We start from the raw sequence: 23,097 nt of genomic DNA, 5'->3' as shown, positions 1-23,097 counted from the left end.
CAACATACTTTATATTAAAAAAAAAATGTCTCTAACCATTGAACAGTTTGTTAGAGTCCCCAGTTTAGTTAGTATTTTTTTGGATCGTTTCTGAATTGCAATTGCATGATCTTCAGCATGGGTAGTATAAGCAAGGAAGAGGCATTCTCCTCAGCAATGTGCAGAAGGCGTGCAGTAAGATAAACATAACAAACCAACTGCATGCAGTTGCAAAAATCCCCTCAGGGAAAAAAAAAAAAAGAAAAGAAAAATCAAACACAGTGTGACCCTCCAAGAGCAAATGAAAACCCTGGTAAACAGAGTTAAAGCCGTTAGACACCGGTGCGGCACAGAAATGTGCCACGGATTTGCGGAAACATCCGAGTGTGAATGTTCCAAATTGGTATCGAGTGCGTGTTGTGTCCGGTGCCGCCGCGTTTCTTGCATTCTACCCGTTCGTAGCTGTATTTGAACTTCCCCATACACAAGATTTTGGGAAACGGCAAAACAATATGTTGAGATAATCATCATAATCATCTTTTAATCTTGCCAAAAATTGCGTTCTGCGACACCATAATCATGAGGTTGTTGTGGTCCACTCGTAGCGATGATGATGGGACAGATGCCTGGGACAATCTGGTAATAGGACATGGAACTTAAAATATTTCATTGATCCAGTGTATATTTTTGCAGACGGATTGCCACAAAAAGCCAAGTGACGGCGGACTTTGCTGCATGAAAGTGGTGACGCGACGGCTACCATCAAAACCCATCAAATCACTTTACATAAAGTGCGAGGGATCCACACGTGCATTTGTGCCCGTGTGAATCGGCTTTTACAGGGGTGTAGGTCTGTACTCTAAGGGAAAGGCGGAGGCCTTTCCTCCTTGTTGCATATGGGAGATTTGCATTGTAATGAGTGAGGTGTGGACAGCAATAGTCATGTTCCATGGGAGGTTCCCAAAATTGGCACATATTCACATTTCGCAATGTCTGTCGGCAAGGCCCCAAGCATGCCACACATGCATAAGGCCCAGATCAAAGTTGCTGAAGCAGCAGAAAAGGCAGAGGGAACAGTCGTTGGGAGCGCTGATGCTACATGCCATTCATATTGTGACGTAGAAGTTTTCAAAACACTTCCCCCTTGACAACGCTGGGCAACCCTGTAACCCAGAACCCATAGGAGTTGCAAGCAGTATCACTTCTGTCTCCTTTGAAAGTGGAAGAACTTGGAGTAACAACAGGCTGAATGGCCCGTTCAGCTTGTCATGGCACATACGTGTGCGACTCTAAATTCCATTAGAACGGGTCACGCAGGACCTCCGCATGGGAGAGGATTTTGGCTGAGCTGGGCACTTTCCAAGGACCGGGGCTAATGGGTCCCGCTGGGCTGCGAGGGCTCCCGGGAACGTGGCTCGCGGAGGCCACGAGGCGCTCCTCCCCCCTCGCCTCCTTGGAGGCGGCAAACACGTCTCCTCTGCCTTTCTCCATGTTTGGGAAGCCTGCATACTCCTCTCTGCTCCTCAGATCCTTAACGGAGGATCTCATTTCCCTTCTGCTGACAGTTTCTCTGCTCGCGTTCCTTTCCCTTCTGAGTTTTTCCATCCCTGCGGTATCTCTCTTCCCTGAGTCTCTACCCGATCCTTTCTCATTGTCTTTGACTGCGTGAGGACTGGACTGGGGATGTTGATACTCCACCGCCGGCTTCTTCCCCAAATGGACTTGCTTGCCTTGCTGGACGGGCCTGGTCACGCCCCCTCGCTCCTCCGTCGCTTGTGTGTGTTTTCTGGTGTCGCCGTCCCCGCTTTTGCAGCTTTTCTTTATTGAGTCTAAACGCTCCTTGCCGGGAAAGTCCTTAGTCCTTCGCTGGTGGCCTTGTTGTTTCTCTGTATGCCGCAGGGTCGAACACGCTTCCTGCGCGGCCTGAGGAGATGTCCGAGGGGTCATCGACAATGTCTGCGACTTCCTGGTCTTGTGGCGTTCCGATTCCGCCGTCTCGCCGTCTGTCTTTTGGGGACTGTGGTAGCAGTCTTTGGCTTTAGAGAGTGACTCCCCTGTTTTCCTGGGGCAGCTCGGCTCTTTGCGCTCTTTGGCCGGCCTCGTCCTCTTGTAAAAACTAATATGCTCGTGGGTAGAAGGGGAGAGCCTGTCTGGCTGCTTGTCTGGCCTCTCCCTACTCCCCTCCGTGGGGCGGAGTACCCTGCTGCCTTGGGGCTTGAGGGCCTGTGGGGACAAGGGGCTCCAGCTCGGGGATTCAATCAGCTCGCTGGGAAACGGAGAGGAAAGGGAGATGGATGTCCCAGAGGAAAATGGGGAGGAGAGCGGTGAAGTGTCAGAGACAAATACGTCCCTGGAAAAGCTTGTGGGTGATGTGATTTTTCGATCATGTTGACCTAGAATATGAAAAGAAAAAAAGAAAAGAAGCGTGAGAATGTCGCCTTGTCAGAAGACCTGAAGGACGGCGTGTTTCACAATGCAGTGAATGCAAGAACAAAGGAAGAAATGAAAAAGAGGAGGATTACCAAGGTAAAAGAGGAGAGGCCGGGAAAAGCAGTGAAGCTGTTAGTGTTGGTGTTCATTAGTGTAGTAGCACACAGTGGAGGAGCTTGTACTACCTGCGTCAGGGGTAAGCAGAGAAGAAGGGCCGTGAGGAAGCACACGGTTAGAGCTGACAAACAACTCCATAAAGCAACTCCATTAACTCGATGGGCTCCATCAATTATCATACATGAATGGAGTCAACACATTAGCGAATTCATCGGTGGATTAATGCGTTCTGTGCTATGCTCAGTGATGCTAACACCTCCTCCTCGCCGCGAGAGAGAATGTTTTAATTTGAAACGCAGACATTGCGTGGATCTCAACGATTCAGTCATTTGCCGCTCGCACTTGTCAAGCGCTTACTGTTGTCTTGTGCCAGTCCGGCCCCAGGTCTCAACAGCAGCACCACCTTGTTCCCCCCGGCCTGGATCAGCTCGATGGCCCTTGTGTGGGAAATGCCGCGAGCGGGCTCCCCGTTGACCTCCACTATTTCATCCCCGACCTTCCGGAAGCACAGACGAGGAAGTGACCGCACAAACAGAGACAGAGACGTAACAATTAACACACTGCAAAGCCAATGCACCTACATGTATATGCAGCACATGCAGCACATATACAGTAGTATCTGTATGAATCTGTGGACCAGTAGTCATATACTGTACTATATCTACCCACTTACATGTAGATATATGCACGCACACGCACACACACACACACACACACACACACACACACACACACACACACACACACACACACACACACATTCAATTGAAACACCAATACACCCCCCCCCCACACACACCGACACACACACACACACACACACACACAAAGAAACACAGAGAGAAACACCTGCCTCTTCAGTCATTCACACACACACACACGCATGCACACACACACACGCACATTCAATCAAACACCGATACACACACAAGCACATAGAAACACAGACAGACACACATGCCCCTTCAGTCATTCACGCACGCACACACACACACACATTCAATTGAAACACCAATACACACACACACACACACACACACACACACACACACACACACACACACACACACACACACACAATTCAGTTGAAACACCAATATACACACACACACACACACACACACACACACACATTCAATGAAAGCACCAATACAAACACACACACACACACACACACACACACACACACACACACACACGGAGACACAGACACACAAAATCAAATAATTGAAATGTCACAGAACACGAACAGTTATGAAACACCCTCAAGATACCATCCATTATTAGATATGACAGAGTAACATCAGACAAGAAGCGTAAACATGTCAGTCAGTTCAGCTCCGATCGGTGTTGCCACAGGTAGGCAGACTCACGCCCAGAGATCTCCTTCTAGAAAACCTCAAACCCTGTCTTTTGGACCAGTCACCATTCACATTTTTTTCATGTGCCCTCCCCCCTCACAAAATGAAAGCGCTGTGGCACTTATCTTGAACACTGTGTGAAAAAACATTTCTGTTTTTGCCCAGCTACTTGCAGAGGGAAGTGCAGAATCACAAAGCAGCACGCCTACCAAGCATATTATGCTTGGTAGGCGTGTTGCTTTGTGGATGATGATATATATATATATATATATATATATATATATATATATATATATATATATATATATATATACTGTATATATACAGCATATATAGCATATATCTTGTATATACATATACATATACATATAGGGACACATGCTGTTTATTTGAAAAGGATAATGCTATTTTAATCACATTTATCACATTGATTTGGCTCCTTGATCGCAAACGGATAATCTTGTAATCTTGTGAGGCTTCACCCCACTCCCCTGTGTCTATAGCAAGCATCTATGCACATTACACGGTTGATTAATAAAGCGCCGCTGATCAATAGGAAATAAAGGTGAACTACAAAAATGATGATTTTGTTTTACAACTCTGCCAGATGGCTCAACGCATACGCTTGTCGTACGAGAGCCCAGCTCTACTAACAGTGGAGAAGAAGAAAAAGCTCTTCATAACAAGCAATAAAAAATTTAAGGTAAATTGCGATTTAATTGAATGTAATCATGCAAGTGGTAAACAAAATCTCAAGCCACAAGTTTCTGGTCTGTTGTAACAACATAATTATATCAAAAAATGTCTGTTACCATTGATTGCTTGTTAGAGTCCCCAGTTTATTTCATATGTTTTGGATCATTTCTGAAGTCCCTATGATCTTCAGCATGGGTAGTATAAGCAAGGAGGAGGCATTAAGTGCAGTAAGATACATAAAAATAAAATGAAAAAAAAACCCAAGCCGTTAAATGATAATGATTTATCACCGATGGGACTCCAACAGGGTAAATGCTGAATGTGAATTTACTAACTCAGGGGCGAATTCACAAAGAATGGATTGCGGCCGCTAATAGCACCATGAATTGTGCAGCTGATCACAGTTATCCACGTGGCAAAGTATAAATGGTGGCTCTGCACCAAGAACACAGTAGGCAGGACAATGGCTGAGAAGGAGAAAAATGGTTATCAATGCTCTGCAGACGCGACATGGGTCGCACAGAGCTATTTCTATTGAGTTAAATTAGGAAGCATAGGAAAATAGATAAATCTAGCTGTGCGCTCTACTCCGACCGCTCCAGGGCTTTCCCCCGCATCGGAGATCCAGGTTTTTTCTCGAAACACGGGGTTTTTTCTTTTTTTGCATGGCCCTAATACTCTTCCGTGTATAATAACCTTCTTTTTGATTAATTTTTTCCTTTCTTTCATCCGGCAATTAAAAAAACAGGGTTTGAGTGGATCTATCCATGGTTCTAAGGCAGCGGCAGGGTTGGACTGAGGCTGTGATTCAATGCCAATTTTGACAACTTATCGCCATTCCCGAGAACTTTTGGGTTTGCCTTTGGAGTGCGTTTTGAAAACCACCATGGGCTGTTTTTACCTTCAGAGGCTGTGACAGTAATAATAATTCTGATAAAAATGTGAACATTTTATTTAAAGATCACTGGAAAGTCTGGACGTGACATGCCTTATAAATGCGTTTCAATTGCATCAGCTGTCTGCAGACGATCGCACAGCACTGCTGTTTTTAAATTGATTTGTTGTCCCCTGTGCAATTACCACCAGCTCTCTGCAGATGATAATAATTTCAGTAACTGCGTGTGGCTATTAGCGCTGCTGTTTATGAATTGGACGTTTTTCGCGACGCGGCTTATTTGCATTGAAAGGGGCCAATTTTGCACCAAATGTATGAATAAAACCTAATTTAATGTGCAAAAAGGCAGCACCGGCGCACCGAGATGATTTTGCGTGGGAGCGGTGCATTTCAGCTTTTGCAGGTGCTTTGTTTATTAGATGCTTGCTTTTTCTGTTATATGCGCTGGTTTACTGTAACGGCCGCAAAAGCCACGCTATCCCTTTGGTGAATTTGCCCCTCTGTAATCCGACCTGCTGCTTTTATTTCACTATCTGCTGTGCAGAGCGGCTGTAATGTTAGCAAAATAATTTATCCCCCATAAGGCTCTTCCTGCTGTTGTGACCGCCCTTATTATAGTAATTTAGTTTACCCTCTGTTCATCAGCACAGCAACACCGTTCTTTTTTCACCCAACTAACTTGAAAGAAGGAAAGAAAGAAAGAAAGAAAGAAAGAAAGAGAGAAAGAAAGAAAGAAAGGAAGAGAGAAAGAAAGAAAGAGAGCATCTCCAGGGTGGTCACTCACATGGATCCTGCCATCCAGCAGAGCGGGCCCGTCCTCTGCCAGTCTCAGGATGTAAAGGCCCATGTTGTATTCTGTGCCCCCGCGGAGACTAAAGCCAAAGCCCCGTGGGCCGCGATCTAACTCCACTGTCAAACAGCCCTGCACGGAGCAAGCCACAGGGTGAGCGCACGCTCACACACACACACACACACACACACACATACACATACACACACACACACACACACACACACACACACACACACACACACACACACACACACACACACACACACACACACACACACACAGATAAGGAAACTGATACACACACAAACAACCACACTCAGACATCCACATCCACACATATACACACACACATACTGTACATAAAGAAACACAGATATAGACGCGCATACACACACACAAACAAACAAACATACATAAGAATAGACGCACAAACACACACGCACCAATACCCAGACACACATATACACATACGCACGCACGCACGCGCACACACACACACACACACACACACACACAACCACAACGATAAATGCACAACCACAGACATACAGACACGGACACACACACACACTCACACATATAGGCGCACTCACATATACATGTAACACACACACACACCGCACACACACTCACACTCACAGACACGTAAACACCCCCCCCACCCCACACACACACACACACACACACACACACACACACGCAACCACAATGCAATATTACTGATTGAATTAGTCCCACATGAAATATTCACACATACACACATACCGCTCACAGGCACACACATGCATGCACACACAAGCACACAATCACAATGCAATATCCAGCTGGTCAGCAATATTACTCTTTTAATTAGTTCTAAGTTAAATATACAGTATATATAGTATATATACAGTATGGAAAAATGCTGTCATAGGATAAGCATCAGCCAGGTTTGCATTCTCTTTTTGGAAGCAAAGTGTCCGTGTTCCATCCTCACCTGGTTGGGTCCTGTGACACACAGGGTGCCCTGCTCGCTGAGGGGGAGGGTTTTGTAGTCAGTCCAGTTGAGCCCTTCTCTTTTCTCCTCCAAGTCCAGATTATAACTAAAAATCAACAGCAGTGTTGTGTTCAGCCGACGGACTCCCACGAACAGACACTGTGCAGTGGGCCGCCGGCCACAAACTACAAAGCGCCGTCATTTAGTCATTATGCTAAAATAATTTAATCAATTTAACGCTGGATGCTAGAGACGTGAGGGGGGAGTGTGCGAACGAATGCCCATATCGGGGTGTGATTACACGCTTGTCGTAGGTTGTCATACTAGGGGTGGCCCTATTGAACTGTGAAAACGTTCAATAAATAGCTCAATAAATACCGCACACTCCGGTGTGAGACCTGATTCCACGTACACAATGGAGTTTTGGGACGATAAGAGAGCGTTTGTACTTGTTTTAATGAGATGGAAATCCTTACCGTTCGTCCTGCATGGCTGAGCGCTGACCCATGGTTCTGTGCTGCAGAGCTGGACTCTGCTTGGCTGAACTGGCTCCAGATGGAGGACCCTTGTATTCTACGATTTGAGAATTGAGAATTTAAACTCTGAACTAGAATCACTTTGAAAGTTGTTTTTTAAGAGGCTGAAAATTGTTTGTGGATTAAAAAAAAAAAAAGTTAATTTTGCAATATCAGTTATTCAGATGTAGATGAATTGTCAGATCAAAATCAGAATGTCTGAGTGACTTTATTTCGCCAGAAGTGGTACTAGGAATTTGTCATGGTGATTACTGGTGCGCATCTATAGACGATTAGCATTTAAAAAAAGCTTAACAGTCTGAAAATAAAATAATAAAATATTAATAATAAGAAGTAATAAAATAAAATTGGATAAAAAATAAAGTTAAAAAGTTAAAAAAACTCTTCATGCTACAGACACACACAGACTGTATCAACACAGTTGCACTGAACATGAGGCACATATCAACGCGTTTGTGCAGAACTACAAAAACAAATCTGTGAACCAGCAAAACCCACCATCCTCAGGAACCACAGTGAGGGTGACTACGCTGCCGGCCTCCTTGATAAGCTGAACAATGTCGTTGTGCGATAGCTCGATGATGGATCGTCCGTTGACTGCCAGGATACGATCCCCAACATTCAGCAGGCCGCAGCGATCTGTAGGGCTGCCTTCGATGATACGCCCAATCTTGTGCGGGATCACTGAAATGACAGAAGACAGTAGATCAGAGAACTTATCTGGACACCCGGTGTAAAAGGCCAACACAAAAAACATCGACAAAAAGGACTTTATCTGCCTCGGAGACAGAGCAACAGGTGTCCGTGCATGACTTGAATAATGTTAGCCAGGCAGCGGTGACATGACGTGACGGACATGACTTAAGTGTAAACAAAACATGGTAAATGTTAGAAAGAAACATTGGAGGGGAAATAACATTTTACTTTATTCTTAGTCTAGACAGACAGGTCCAAAGGGGTCATAAGGTGAACCAAATTCACAGAAAAAAACCTTCAAAAATGCACGCATACGTGAATTCCATAAGTAAATTGTTTGTTACTTTAATATAACGATTAAATAGAGGTCTGACCCGGACCTCCAAGCGGCGGTTTGCTCTTGGAGGTGAGGATGACGAAGCCAAAGCCCTCAGTGTCCTTGCGATGAAGGGTGATGTCAAACGACTCATGGTCCAGCGCGCAGGATATCGGAATGCGGGGAAGTCTGGGAGACCCATTCACCAGCACCGGAGCCATGTTCTGAAGCTCCTCTTCTGTGGCGTCTGGAACCACAAGATATGGCAGTAAATTCACAGAAAGTATATATATATATATATTTATAATTGTTTTATTTATATATATATATATATTTTATTTCTATTTATATATATATTCTTTGTAAACACAGTATACAAAGAATTTGTCTTGGTAATAGCTGGTGCATTGTGGTGCAGATGGATGAGTTGCATAAAAAAGTGGTGGACAGTCTAAAAATCAACAAAAATGCAATATATACAGAATATACAAAGTTTGCTCTATGAACCAGATGAAGCTAAATTACCAAAGAGAGGTATAAGAGGTTCTGAGTGGCAATAGGGTTGCAAGTATTGACTGTGTATAAATCTAAATCTAAATCCTAATAATTCTAGGTTATGAATTTTCTATTACACCAACAGTAGCTACAGTATCTTTTATAACAACTCTTATATTATATTAAATAGCATTATGTTATAATGATAATAAAGCAAGTGAAAAGAAACCTGGTGATAAATTTCCTCAAAGAAATGTAAGGGAGTTTTCTCCAATTTCATAGATCCAGGGCAAAACCGGCAGCAAAAAGTCTAAATTGAACAAAACAAATTGACTTATTCTGGCATAATATTTCAAGACATTGAAACTGGTGAAATTACTGGTCTGGTTAAGGCATCATGGAGCAGACATTTTGAAAACCGCCTGGAGTCATGCATGTGTGTGTATGTGTGATACAAATTATGAAAGTGAAGCCCCCACTAGCAGCCCATTGATTATCACACAATTCAAAAATTAAATCATAAATACCTCTGTAGATCACCTTCCGTCGGACAGTCAACATGACCTGACCGTTGCGGGCGGCGTTGGTCATCAGGTCCAGCACCTGCTTGTGTGAACGACCTTTAACCATCACGCCGTCGATGCCTATTAGCTCGTCCCCGGCCCTCAGACGACCGTCCTTCTCTGCTGCGCCGTTGGGCACTATGGCCCCGATGTAGACCTGTGGGAACACATTCTGCTAGAGAGTCAATATCAGTGGAGGAGGAGTGGAAAAGACTGGACATGGAATACTGTAAATACAATTGATCTGTATAGCCATCTACATACATAACAATGACAATACAAACATACAAACAGAAATACATACATACAAAAAAACATATAGATATTTATTTATTGATTTTTAGTGAAAAATGACATTGTCCTGTTACATCATACATTGGATAGGTAGGTAGGTAGGTACAGTAGGTAGGTAAGAAGGTAGGTACAGTAGGTAGGTATGTAGGTACAGTAGGTAGGTTGGTAGGTAGGTAGGTACAGTAGGTAGGGTGGTAGGGTACTGTAGGTATGGTAGGTAGGTAGGGTAGGTAGGTGGGTAGGTAGGTTGGTAGGTAGGTACAGAAGGTAGGTAGGTAGGTGAGTAGGTAGGTAGAATGGTAGGTACAGTAGGTAGGGTGGTAGGGTACTGTAGGTAGGTAGGTACAGTAGGTATGGTAGGTAGGTACAGTAGGTAGGTGGCTACAGTAGGTAGGTAGGTATGTAGGGTAGGTAGGTACAGTTGGTAGGTAGGTAGGTAGGTTCTGTAGGTAGGTAGATAGTGAGGGTAGGTAGGTACAGTAGGTAAAAAGTAGGGGTCATTTAGGTAAAAAGGAGTTCACTAGGTAGGAAGGTAGGTAGATGGGTAAGTAGGTATAGGTCTAGCCTATGGAAGTAGTAAGGTAGATAAGATAATGTAGATATAGGTATTTAGATAGGTAGGCAGGTAGATAGGTGGAAAAGTATTGGTAGGTAGGTCTTTCAATAAGTAAATGTTGTGAGGTAGGTGCAGATTGGTAAGTGGGTAGTTTTTGTTATTTACCCTTATCAGTCCCACATTGAAAATTAGTTGATATAGTTAGTTAGGTAGGTAGCAGGTCAGTAGGTAGGGAAGAACGTCGGTAAAGGTTGGTATTTAAGTAGTAAAACATCGGGAGGTAGTTATAGGTCAGTCGATAGGAAGGTAGGGAAGAACGTAGGTAAAGGTAAGTTCAGGTATTTCAGTAGTAAAACATTAGTAGGTAGATATAGGTCGGTAGGTAGGAAGGTAGGGAACAACATAGATTAAGGTAAGTACAGGTATTTAAGTAGTAAAACATTGGGAGGTAGTTAGAGGTCAGATGGTAGGAAGGAAGGGAAGCACGTAGGTAAAGGTAAGTACAGGTATTTAAGTAATAAAACATTGGGAGGTAGTTATAGGTTGGTAGGTAGGAAGGCAGGGAAGAACATAGGTAAAGGTAAGTACAGGTATTTAAGTAGTAAAAAATTGAGATGTAATTTTAGGCTGGTAGCTAGGAAGGTAGGTAAGAATGTAGGCAAAGGTAAGTACAGGTATTTAAGTAGTAAAACATTGGGAGGTAGTTATAGGTCGGTAGGTAGGAAGGCAGGGAAGAAAGTAGGTAAAGGTAAGTACAGGTATTTGGGTAGTAAAATATTGGGAGGTAGCTATAGTTCGGTAGGTAGGACGGTAAGTAAGAAGGTAGGTAAAGGTAAGTACATGTTTTTAAGTAGTAAAACACTGGGAGGTAGTTATAGGTTGGTAGGTAGGAAGGCAGGGAAGAACGTAGGTAAAGGTAAGTATACGTATTTGAGTAGTAAAACATTGGGAGGTAGTTATAGGTTGGTAGGGACGTAGTTCACCACGTGTCGGTAGGAAGGTGGGTAGTTGGCAAAGTGCTTAAAAGAGGCAAATAAAATCAAACCAAAGTCAGAACAGAGGACACCTCGTGAAACAATAAGAAGGTGAAAATATCCCATAACGCAAGAGCGATCAAAAATTTAAAACCCCAAAAAACACCACGCAGGTCGTCATAGCAACTGAGGGGGATAATGAGGGATGTTTGGGACAGGTGTGCGTGCACTTACTGGCTGCTCTGGTCCCTCTCCGCCCAGAACTCGGAAGCCAAAGCCCGTCTCGATGTCCCTCTTTAAGAACACGTCGATGTCTTTGGTGTGCGGCTCTGCGAGGCAGGCAGGGAAACAGTCTCATCACGTCTCATCAAAGTATAGCGTTTGAACTGAAGTGAGGTTTTGAACATTTGGTAGATGTCGCATACACTATGATTTGTTTTGTTTTTGTAACTTGTTTTGTAACTTTGTAACTTGATATAGAAAATGCATATTTATCTATATTAATTACATTATTGTAATGTATTACAATAATGTAAGTATTCATTCATTTATATCTATTCATTCATTCATTCTCGCACACATATTGCACCAACCAATAACAAGTCAAATTTCTCATACATGTACTGTAAGTGGACTTGGCCAATTAAAACAGATTCTGATTCTAATTCTCTCTTATAGATATTAGTATTATGCAAAAATATCCTGTAAAACATATTCACAAATACCACATTGCTACGCATTTCTTTTTCCTACGGCCGCTGTTGTAAAAACCTGCAAATACATGCATTTCTGCAGAGGAATATTTGAAAGGTTATCAGATCAAATTCAATATAATAAATAAAACATACAATAAGATAGCATGAGCTCAGACAGCACTTTGTAGCTCCCCAAGGGAGAAATTCAAGAGTTACTGTAAACCAGCTCGGCACAGAGAGGCTACAGAAAGGCAAGTGCAGAACTAAGAACATGTACACTAACAGATTCATATAAATACAAATGGGAAAATAATATAATATAATATAATATAATATAATATAATATAATATAATATAATATAATATAATTTAATTCAATATAATTCAATATATTAGAAAATTATAGAATATATTCTATGATATTGTCCTACATTATATTATATTATATTATATTATATTTATTATATAATTAAATCTAATATGCTACATAATTATAGAATATATTCTATGATATTGTACTGCATTATGTTATGTTATGTTATGTTATGTTATGCTATGCTATGCTTTGTTATGTTATGTTATGTCATGTTATATATTATATTCGCTCACGTCTGCTCTCCAGGAGAGCCTTGGATTTGAGGTACAGCTCTGTGGCGTCACGCTTGGGGGAGTCGGACGAACGCAGCGTGTTGGTGTTGGAGTGGTACGCCAGCGCCTGGGGTGCTGAGTCTGTCAGACAGTCCAGGGTCTCTGTGCTTGCTGTCATCTCCTGTCTCTGGAAATGTACGGACGCACAATGGTGTCAGCTTTCTGCTGCCGACTGTCCGCCCGCCATTTTAAATGTCATGAATGTGTCCTGTCGCAATAACATGATAACATAACATCACGTCTGTTTCTCATCAGATTACGTCTTGTGCATTCACCTGTGAAAGGCAGCAAAGGCTTATCAATAGTCTCTACTTCTCTTAATCCAGAGGAAGTAACTGATAATAAGTACTGTTATAATGCTGGAACATCCAAGGTAAGAAAAGGTCAGATCATTGTGGCTGTATTTTTTATTTTTTTGTTGTTGACCGCTTTCACATTACTTCCATCCTAATTGTTTCCAGAGCCCAGCGATGGGGTTTTGTGTGGGACGCACAGTCCACATGAAAAACGGTGGATTTCCCAATGACTGTGACAGACCTATTCAGGGAGAAAGGGCAATTTCTTTATCTAAAACGGTAGTATTATTAATGCAACAGTATCTAAATAGGCTCCTCCGTGCTTCAATACGATTGTAATCCCCTGACAATGGCCCTAAGAATACAAATGCTGAAAAGAAGTAATTAACGCCGTTTTTCAGAGCAAACAAAAGGAGGTGCAACATAATCAATATTCAAATTTATTGCTATCATTTAATTTGATGCAATGGAGGCTTACTGGTTAAGCTGTGAGACAAAGGGCTTTGAAATTAAATTGAAGGATAACTGCTCCAGAGGGGAAACAATAGTGGGGAAACGTAGATAAAGACGGCTGTTTTTACTCACTGGCTTCAGGCTCTTCACCGGGGACGTTTGACCTATGGGGAGACAAAATAAGGGAAGAGAAAGAAGGAGAAAACACAGACAGCATTCAGAACAACGGGCGTGAGTGAGCCTCCGTCCACCAGGTGGCACTGCCTTCCTGGCGGAGCAACGGAGACAGCCAACTTGAAACACACGCTCAGGAGGGTGGACCTCGGCGAGGGATCTCCCATCAGCGTGTGGTTCAAGGTAAGTAGGGTGCATGTGCAGTACACGTGCGGAGGAAAGCTGTCGACATGGGTGACGCTTTCGGAACGAGATACTCATGCATGTAATCCAGTGACCGATAAGTCCTTTTACTCCCTCTGTTCACTCCGCGGTACACCCACACGTTGCTCGGCCCACCCGGCCCCCCCGCAAGAACTCCTCTGAAGGCTCCAGGGCTTATGGTGATAGTGAAAGGGTTAATGGTGTATGATGTGAAGGGGAGATGCTGCTATTTTCCCACTGCAACCTCGAAAGGACCAAACCTGACATCTGGCTGACATTGAGGGAGTGGAATCGATCTCATGATGACTGCGCGCCAGCCACACACACACACACACACACACACACACACACACACACACACACACACACACACACACTCTTCAACTCCTCGATTATTTTTATTTGTTCCCTGTTCATCTATAGGATTCCTACTGTACTCGTCTTTCTCTCTACACACCCACACACAGACACACTCACTGTCTACACAAAGGACCCTTCAGTTGCAAGCCAAGGGCCAGTCTCTAACAGGGGGTTAAATCTGGCATTAGCACCTCGACTGGGAGGTCCGTGCAAGGCTGAGCCCTCAACACCGTCAGGGTATGCAGTGTGCCAGTGGAACGGGACACAGAGAGGTGGAGCAGTGGTTTTGGGGAAGCCTGGAGGAGGATTGGGGCGTGGCAGCAGGGCGGACTATAACCGGGGTCCTCTGCATTGCGGCCAAACAGTGATTAGCCATGGCTGTTTCTATAAAGGGTCGGAGCCATGGAGAAACCCCCCCAACGCACTGTGGATGATCAAAGCCAATCCGGATTTCATCGTCTCGCACGGCGGCTCCCCAGGGTGGTTGGGGATTGATGTGGGAGACATTTGAAGGGTGCCTTACCCAACCACCCCCCTTTTACTCACCCACCCTCTCTGAAACGGGATTCATGCACACCCCCACGCTTATGTAACTCCCCCTCTCAGGCTGCAACAGACTGCAGTACGCCTCGCTTCGAGCCCATGCAAACAGTGGCAGGCTGTGTGGAGGCATGAGAGAGAAAGAAGCGACAGTATAGAATTACAATATGCATAAGTGTGTGTGTGTGTGTGTGTGTGTTTGTGTGTGTGTGTGTGTGTGTGTGTACGAACAGAACTTGGGGTGCAGGGGGATCGGTTCAGTTGGGAAGGGAAACACGCCACAAACATGGTGACATCATTCAGGCTTCTAGACGACTGTGGTGTCAATCCCTGTGCCACGTCCTCTAACACACACACACACACACACACACACACACACACACACACACACACACACACACACACACACACACACACACACACACACACACACACACACACAATACTCTCACCTCCCATCAGAATCAGCACGCTGACATCACCTCCCCTGGGGACTGTGGAGGTTGTATTTACAGCAATTCACAGAATGATGCATTTGAAACGCATGACAATAACGTTGGGATAGATTTTACAAACCGACACAAAGGAAGTCAGACGGGCAGAAAGGGAGATGACTGAGAAGGGACAGACTGATAGATAGAAGAGAAGGCTGAAGAGTGGGGATTTAAACACATGGACAGTGTTATTTCAGCCTCTCACCTCCTCGCAGCACCAGCACGTTGACTTCGCTCCCCACTGGCAGGTCTTTGAGGATGTCCACTACCTGTGCGTGGCTCAGCGTCTGGACGTTCTGCCTGTTGATCTCCTTTATGACGTCCCCCTTCAGCAGGCCCCTGCACCACTGAGCATCCAGGATCATCTTCACCTTCTGGCCCAGCGGGCAGTCGGCGATGGCGAACCCGAAACCCCCGGGTCCTTTGACCAGGGGCACGCTCACCAGCTCCGGCTGAAGCATTGTGCCCTCGCCCTGCTTCCCGTTGGGCAGGGCCGCCACCACGGGCCGCCCGCTGGCATCGGTGGTGACGTAGTGGAGCTCCTGCGAGGAGCCGTGCAGCACGTCGCCCTTCACCAGCAGCGGCTGCCCGTTGATGAGGGGGACGGCGGTCACCACCTCCCCGCCAGGCAGGGCCGGCTGGGACTGGGCGATGGTTGGCGCTGGGGGAGGAGGCGGAGGCGGGTCGTCGTTGTCGAGGTCCACGTCCGGAGGAAGCTGGTAGCCACGGCAGAGAACCATGTCCACGTACTGGTTGATGGGGATGGACTGGAACATCTGCACCACCTCTGGATGGGTTTTGCCCAGTACGCATATCCCGTTGATCTCCACAATCACATCGCCTTGGAGGAGAGACGAGAGTGTGTTAAGATGTTTTTTTTATAATAGAACGAGGGAAAGCTAAACTACCGCTTTTCACAGGAGACGTCATCGGCGTGACGCTCGCTGCCAGGTGAAGGATAAGCAGCACCAAAACAGTCTGCAAGGTATTTAACTTTTTCTGGTCCAGCAAGTCTTTTATCGTCTAGTAATACATAGTTAAGCCTGGATGAGCCTATTTCAGACAGGAGTGTGGGTCGAACAGCAAGATAAGAAGATAAGACAGGTAGGGGAGACAGATCCTTGGGAGTCAAAGACTGTACTGTTGTATTGTATGGATTGCATTTTGACTTTTTTTTATTGACATTTTTCTCCAGGTCATCATCATCTTATCATTCTCATTCGTCAGAAAATCCATTTTCTCTTTGTTATTGTATATATGTATATATACAGGATATGTATATATATTTATATGTTCTCATGTTAATTTCGTCCGTGCATAAAATAAACGTCAGGGGGGTATAAAGTAAACGCACGTTTAGAGAGGAAACAAGAAGAGTAAGAGATGGACGTGACATTGGAGGACAGTTGCTTTTATTTATATATATTTAAAAAAAAAGCCATTATAGTCCCTGCCTTTTGAACAGACCTGAATGAAGCAGCTTAATCATGTAGCATGATGGACCATCATACAATACACACAAACACACACACACACACACACACACACACACACACACACACACACACACACACACACACACACACACACACACACACACACACACACACACACACACACACACACACACACACACACACACACGCACACACGCACGGCTCACAGTTGCCAAGGAAGCTCAGTCAGTCACAAGGCAATAGCAGGATCACAAAACAAAACAACAGAGACTTTAAATGGGTCTAGCCCCACCAGAGACAAGCTGTGTGCCACAAGGCCTTTCATGGAGCAGGAGTGGCTGTTATTACCCTGTTGCTACTCATGGGAGATGGAGAGGCAACAGAGCAACGCAGCAGCAGAGAGGAGAGAGTGAGTAGTGCCTTGTGCTATGACTGCTATGAGGATATCTTTTTTTTTTATGGCTTCTTGGTTAGGAATTAATTTACCATGGGTATAAACTGGACGGTACTCAATGGGCACGGACTGTACTGTATAATGTTAAGGAAACTTTTGATATTTCCTCGTAACCATAGCTCCTTTAAGCCAAACAACCATTCAGCCATTCGTCTTTCCTTCTCCCTTTCTAGCGATTACAGCTCCTTAAATGGTAAATGTATCCCATTACCAAACCGAGACTCCCCTCATTTGTGTTCCACAAGACATGCTCTGAAAAAGTGGGAAGTCTGCCCGTGGAGGCTCCGCTCACCGGAGGCCATCTTGTTGTCATGGGCAGCCGGTCCGTCGCTAAGAACGTTCTTGACCTGCAGGAATTCATCTGTGCGGTCGCCGCCGATGATGGTGAATCCAAAACCCTGGGAACTCTTCCTCAGGGCTGTGTGGTACATCTCCCCCTTCAGCTGGCTGGGATCCGCAGTGAAGCCAGACGCACCCTTGCCTGTGCAGAGAACACATGTTTGTGTGTGTGTGTGTGTGTGTGTGTGTGTGTGTGTGTGTGTGTGTGTGTGTGTGTGTGTGTGTGTGTGTGTGTGTGTGTGTGTGTGTGTGTGTGTGTGTGTGTGTGCGTGCGCGCGTGTGTGTGCGCGCGTGTTAGGAGGGAATGTGATGTGATGCGAGAGAAGAAGATGCTTTATCGTCAGTGGGTACCAAAACACAACTGCAATCTGAATAGAGGTGTTCAGCATCGCTACTTAACATTATGCAAAGACTGTGGCAACCTCAAACGTCGGCATTGTCTCCCAGCGAGACGCATAACGCCGCAAGGATCGAAATAGTAATGAGTCCGTCAATCGGTTCTCATTAACCAGCCTGCCCAATCTTAATCAACGGATCAATGGAAACCTGAATGCAAGGCCCCATTGTGCAAAGAACGCATAGGGGAACACATGAGCCGACATGTTGATCGACTACGTCGGCTGGAGCTGCTGTTTCATGTCTCTCACTGCTCTCCCGGCGGATCACAGCGGTGACGTTGCGCCTTTGAAACCCTTGTCAAGTTTAAACGTGAGCTCATCTCTTTTTTTTTTTTTTTGGTCGCAGCCAGAAACTCAGAAAGACAAAATAAGGCCGTTGGTGCAGCTTGTTTTTCCTTTTTTATATATATTTTTTGAGTTAAGTAAGGAACAACCCGAGGTCAGTGGCAACATCAATATGGCTGAGCGGCTGCGCTGTGGCCTACGCTGTATTGTAGATAACAAAGTGTCAGGGTCACTCCGCATTAAATTGGGCAGCGCCACTATCTGGCATTACTGTGCTATCAGCACTTTAGATCAGGGCCATTTTTCCCTCGCTGCCTGACTATCTCTTGCCAGAATTGGGTTATAACTTAAGACTCACAGAGCGTAAAACCTAAACCTGTTGGTAATGAATGGTTCGAAGCCAGCACTGCATTATGGGAGAATGTTGTCAATCTATGGAAATAGATTGACAACATTCTCCCATTATTCTCAATTTATGACAACACGCCTGCACAGTGGATGCCTTTTTTTTTTTTTTTTTACCATGCCTTCCTATTGCTTTATTATCTATTGCCTTCTTTTTTATCCTTTTATTGCCTTCTCTTAACGTGAGAAGGCAATAAAAGGACAGCAAGCCGCAGTTTATTTCCATAGTACTTGCACAATGACAGGTTGAATCGAATTGAACCGAAGCCAGACACCCCTGTTTGGGAATGGAATATAACACTGTAAGTATGATTGTATGTCGGCTCTGCAGCAGTGTTGGAAGAAGTACTGATGCATCCTGTGTTTAGGTAGAAGTAGCCAGGCAAAATACTACTCTGGTAAAAATAATCTATATAATCTATAATCTATATAATAATCTATAATCCTATTCAACACTCTTCTCATGTAAACATATGAAAGCATTTGATATTAAATGTATTTAATAAAGTGGGTCAAGTATGAAAAGTAAGTACTTCAACATAACGTCCTGATACTTCATTGTCACCAGTTTTATTGTTGCCAGGCTTCAACTGAAAAAAAAAAATGAATTTCATTAACTGACAATTTTGCTATCATGAAAAACCCTGTTAATAAAAATAAATAGAAGATATATATTTAAAAAAAATTATAAATTTGCTTTGAAGGTCACCCAGAGTGGAAACATTCAGCACAAACACCTCAAAAGCCTTTTTTAATCGAATATTTGAGAAATGCATTTTGTCTTTCATTTTAAGAGCATATGTACTGTATAGTGCATTAAAGAGTTTAATTATGAACTTCCTGTTTAATTACCCAATAGAGTTACAGGAGAGGTAACAAGAGAAAAATCTCATCCCGATTTTGTTAAAATATTTGTACAATTGTATTGAACTGTAAACAACCTAGTAAACACAAATAATTATTTTCAAACATAATTTATACCCGTACCAATAACCTACGCAATGTATATTCAGTATAGTATATATATTGAACTATTCTTGTTTTGCTTTTTCGACTGTTTGTGTATATTCCTTTAAAATGTTTGACTTTTTATTCAATTTTATTATTTTTGTTGTTGTCGTCATCGTCGTCTTTGTTGTTGTTATCATTCTTTTTCTTCTTCTTCTTATTATTATTATTATTATTAATATTGTCTCAGACTGTTAAGCTTTTTGCTGTAATGCTCATCATCTGTAGGTACGCACCAGTAATCACCATGATTCCTAGTTCATGTTAATGCACCTGGCATAATGAAGTCATTCTCATTCTCATTCTCATTCTATTTTATTTTTGGCCCATGGGACGTTATCAGACATGTATAAGGCATACCAGGCTGCGGAGTCTGGAGCGCGGCGCCCAACGACGTCCTGTTGGATCGGTCAACGCTCATTTCCATAATCAACACTGAACCTGGTGGGTGAACTCAATACGGGGGAGGTCTCACCCCCCCCCCCCCCTCTCCGTCCCTACAGCGGCAACAAACACACCGTACGGACTCGCGTGCGCGTCTTGTATTTGAAGCAGCGGATAGAGAGAGGGAGTGAGGAAAACAAAAAAGAGAGGGAGAGGGTGTGTGAAGGACGGCCTTTTTGCGAGCCCTCACTGGTGTGGGCGAGCCCAAGGGAGGCCTCTGCGCCAATGTCTACGGAAACGTCTTTGAAGGCCGCGGGTTGATGGAACCAGTTCACGCCATCTGATTTTTGGATTGCCAAAGCGTGTCACCGATCCTGTCATGAATCACCGACCGCATTATTCACCGTTACGACGGAGGATCATCCGTAGATTTATCACAGAAGCAACAAACCAGGAAGAAAATTCGGAAAATAAATAAAACATCTTTTATTTCATTTTTTTTTGTTTCAGAGAATTTAGTGAGCTTTGATAAAATATGTCCGCAACGAGGAAATTGGTCTTTGCGGTGCAGTTCTCGCTGCGGAAAAAAAACAGCTGCATCTCGAGCGGAAGGACATTAAAAAACGACTTTCGTGTCAAGAGACGGGGAGCGAAGCGGCCAATCGGAGGAAGGCAGGCGGGGAGCGCTGCAGATCCCGGCACATCGGCACGCTCCCCCGATGGGTCTCCTTTGGAGCCTGGGCTGCTTGGGATGTCTAATGCGAAACTCTCTCGGAATCTCCTGCCTTGAGAATGAAATAAAAAAATAAAAATAAAAAAAATCTCTGAAATGTTGCCCGAGGTGTCACTGCAGCTGATGTTTTGGTTTCATCATAGCAACCGGCTGACGGCTCACTTGCTTGTGCGACGGGGACGGAGCAGGAGTTATGGCGGCTGCCGCGGTCCCCGTGCACCTCTGGCTGGAGAGACGACTTATTACGCTTGGCTTCTCCGACGTTCTCGCTCTATCAAACGGACGGCTGAGAACCACGCCCTCCTTTCCTTCTTTCCCTCCTTCCCTACTCCCGCGTATCCCCACTCTCGCTCCAACCGAGCGCCGGAGTTTCGCCGGCGGTACAGAGCCGTCAATCTGTGGCCCCCCCAGTGGGGTAATCTATTATACATCCATAGTAATGAAAGCATATTTAATTCATGCTGTTTATTATGGCAGGAAAAATGTCTTGTCAAACCAGAGAACAGAAGAATTTTTCTGTGCACTGGAGAATACGGGTATGCTTACAGATGAACAAAAACCATATCCATATTCAATGGAACAGGGGGAGGGGGGGGGGCCGTTGCCCTGACTTTGCAAAAAAGTGCAGAAACAACCATTCCTTTGCTCTGCTGGAGCTACACAATTTTCACTGGACTCACACAAACGGCAGCGACTCAGTGTGGCTGTACGCAGCACCCGGGCGGGAAAATTATGCACAATTACGCCGCAGACAGTTAGTCGATGCTTTTGTCAAGAGTGAACCACAATTAGCAGAAAAAATAAGAGGAGGTGTGAATTCATGCCCGAGAGTTCAGGGATAACAGTCACTGAACACACACACACACGCACACACACACGCACGCGCACGCACGCACGCACACGCACACACACACACACACACACACACACACACACACACACACACACAATAACACCATAACAAACGTTTGCAGGTGTTCGCCGATTGATTTTCTGCTGGAAGGAAACTGCTGTTTTCTTTTTGTTTTATTGTCGATTTTTTAACAAGTTGAATATAAAATGAGATGCAAGTTTTATCCCCTTATCTGTCTGTGGGGAGTTATATAAAGGCACAAGCGCATACTGCACATGTAAGTCTATAAACATAAACCAAATACCATAGCCAATGAACCAAGAGGTTTTTTTATGTCCACATGAAGGGACAATTTATGATCGTCATTTTGTTTTTTGGAGTTTATTTTTGAAGGTCACTCCCTCTATTCAGAGGTGGAACATCTGGGATTACAACCTAGAGGTAGAGAAGAGTAGAATGAGCGGAGTAGAGGTAGAGCATAGTAGAAGTAGAGCAGAGTAGAGGTAGAGCAGAGTAGAGGTAGAGCAGAGTAGAAGTATAGCAGAGTAGAGGTAGAGCAGAGTAGAGGTAGAGCAGAGTAGAAGTAGAGGTAGAGCAGAGTAGATGTAGAGCAGTGGGAGGTAGAGCAGTGGGAGGTAGAGCAGAGTAGAAGCATAGCAGAGTAGAAGTAGAGCAGAGTAGAGGTAGAGCAGTGGGAGGTAGAGCAGGGTAGGGGTAGAGAAGTGGGAGGTAGAGCAGGGTAGGGGTAGAGAAGTGGGAGGTAGAGCAGTGGGAGGTAGAGCAGAGTAGAGGTAGAGCAGAGTAGAAGTAGAGCAGAGTAGAGGTAGAGCAGTGGGAGGTAGAGCAGAGTAGAGGTAGAGCAGAGTAGAAGTAGAGCAGAGTAGCGGTAGAGTAGAGGTAGAGCAGGGTAGAGGTAGCGCATAGTAGAAGTATAGCAGAGTAGAGGTAGAGCAGAGTAGAGGTAGAGCAGTGGGAGGTAGAGCAGAGTAGAGGTAAAACAGAGTAGAGGTAGAGTAGAGGTAGAGCAGAGTAGAGGTAGAGCAGTGGGAGGTAGAGCAGAGTAGAGGTAGAGCATAGTTGAAGTATAGCAGAGTACAGGTAGGGCAGAGCAGAGGTAGAGCAGTGAAGGGTAGAGCAGAGTAGAGGTAGAGTAGAGGTAGAGCAGAGTAGAGGTAGAGCATAGTAGAAGTATAGCAGAGTAGAGGTAGAGCAGTGGGAGGTAGAGCCGAGTAGAAGTAGA

General features: G+C 44.5%; 1 protein-coding gene across 1 annotated transcript in view; it reads right to left on the bottom strand.

The window, feature by feature from the left end:
* Nucleotides 1-2,541: 2,541 nt before the first annotated feature.
* The window catches only part of magi3b (membrane associated guanylate kinase, WW and PDZ domain containing 3b), a gene marked incomplete at both ends in the record, with an annotated part of 159,474 nt that continues 138,918 nt past the window's right edge, over nucleotides 2,542-23,097 (bottom strand). The window contains 13 exons of the mRNA XM_080000527.1: nucleotides 2,542-2,594; nucleotides 2,884-3,022; nucleotides 6,263-6,400; nucleotides 7,248-7,353; nucleotides 7,724-7,820; nucleotides 8,282-8,467; nucleotides 8,860-9,042; nucleotides 9,818-10,025; nucleotides 11,912-12,006; nucleotides 12,982-13,147; nucleotides 13,902-13,933; nucleotides 15,747-16,382; nucleotides 17,745-17,933. Coding sequence (XP_079856653.1) covers nucleotides 2,542-2,594; nucleotides 2,884-3,022; nucleotides 6,263-6,400; nucleotides 7,248-7,353; nucleotides 7,724-7,820; nucleotides 8,282-8,467; nucleotides 8,860-9,042; nucleotides 9,818-10,025; nucleotides 11,912-12,006; nucleotides 12,982-13,147; nucleotides 13,902-13,933; nucleotides 15,747-16,382; nucleotides 17,745-17,933 — 2,228 coding nt within the window. The remainder of the gene's footprint in view (nucleotides 2,595-2,883; nucleotides 3,023-6,262; nucleotides 6,401-7,247; nucleotides 7,354-7,723; nucleotides 7,821-8,281; nucleotides 8,468-8,859; nucleotides 9,043-9,817; nucleotides 10,026-11,911; nucleotides 12,007-12,981; nucleotides 13,148-13,901; nucleotides 13,934-15,746; nucleotides 16,383-17,744; nucleotides 17,934-23,097) is intronic.

This window comes from Zeus faber (assembly GCF_960531495.2).
Source record: "Zeus faber genome assembly, chromosome: 5".
Lineage (NCBI taxonomy): Eukaryota > Metazoa > Chordata > Actinopteri > Zeiformes > Zeidae > Zeus > Zeus faber.
The sequence above is the reverse complement of the archived record's forward strand: the minus strand, read 5'-3'. Positions and strand labels throughout refer to the sequence as shown.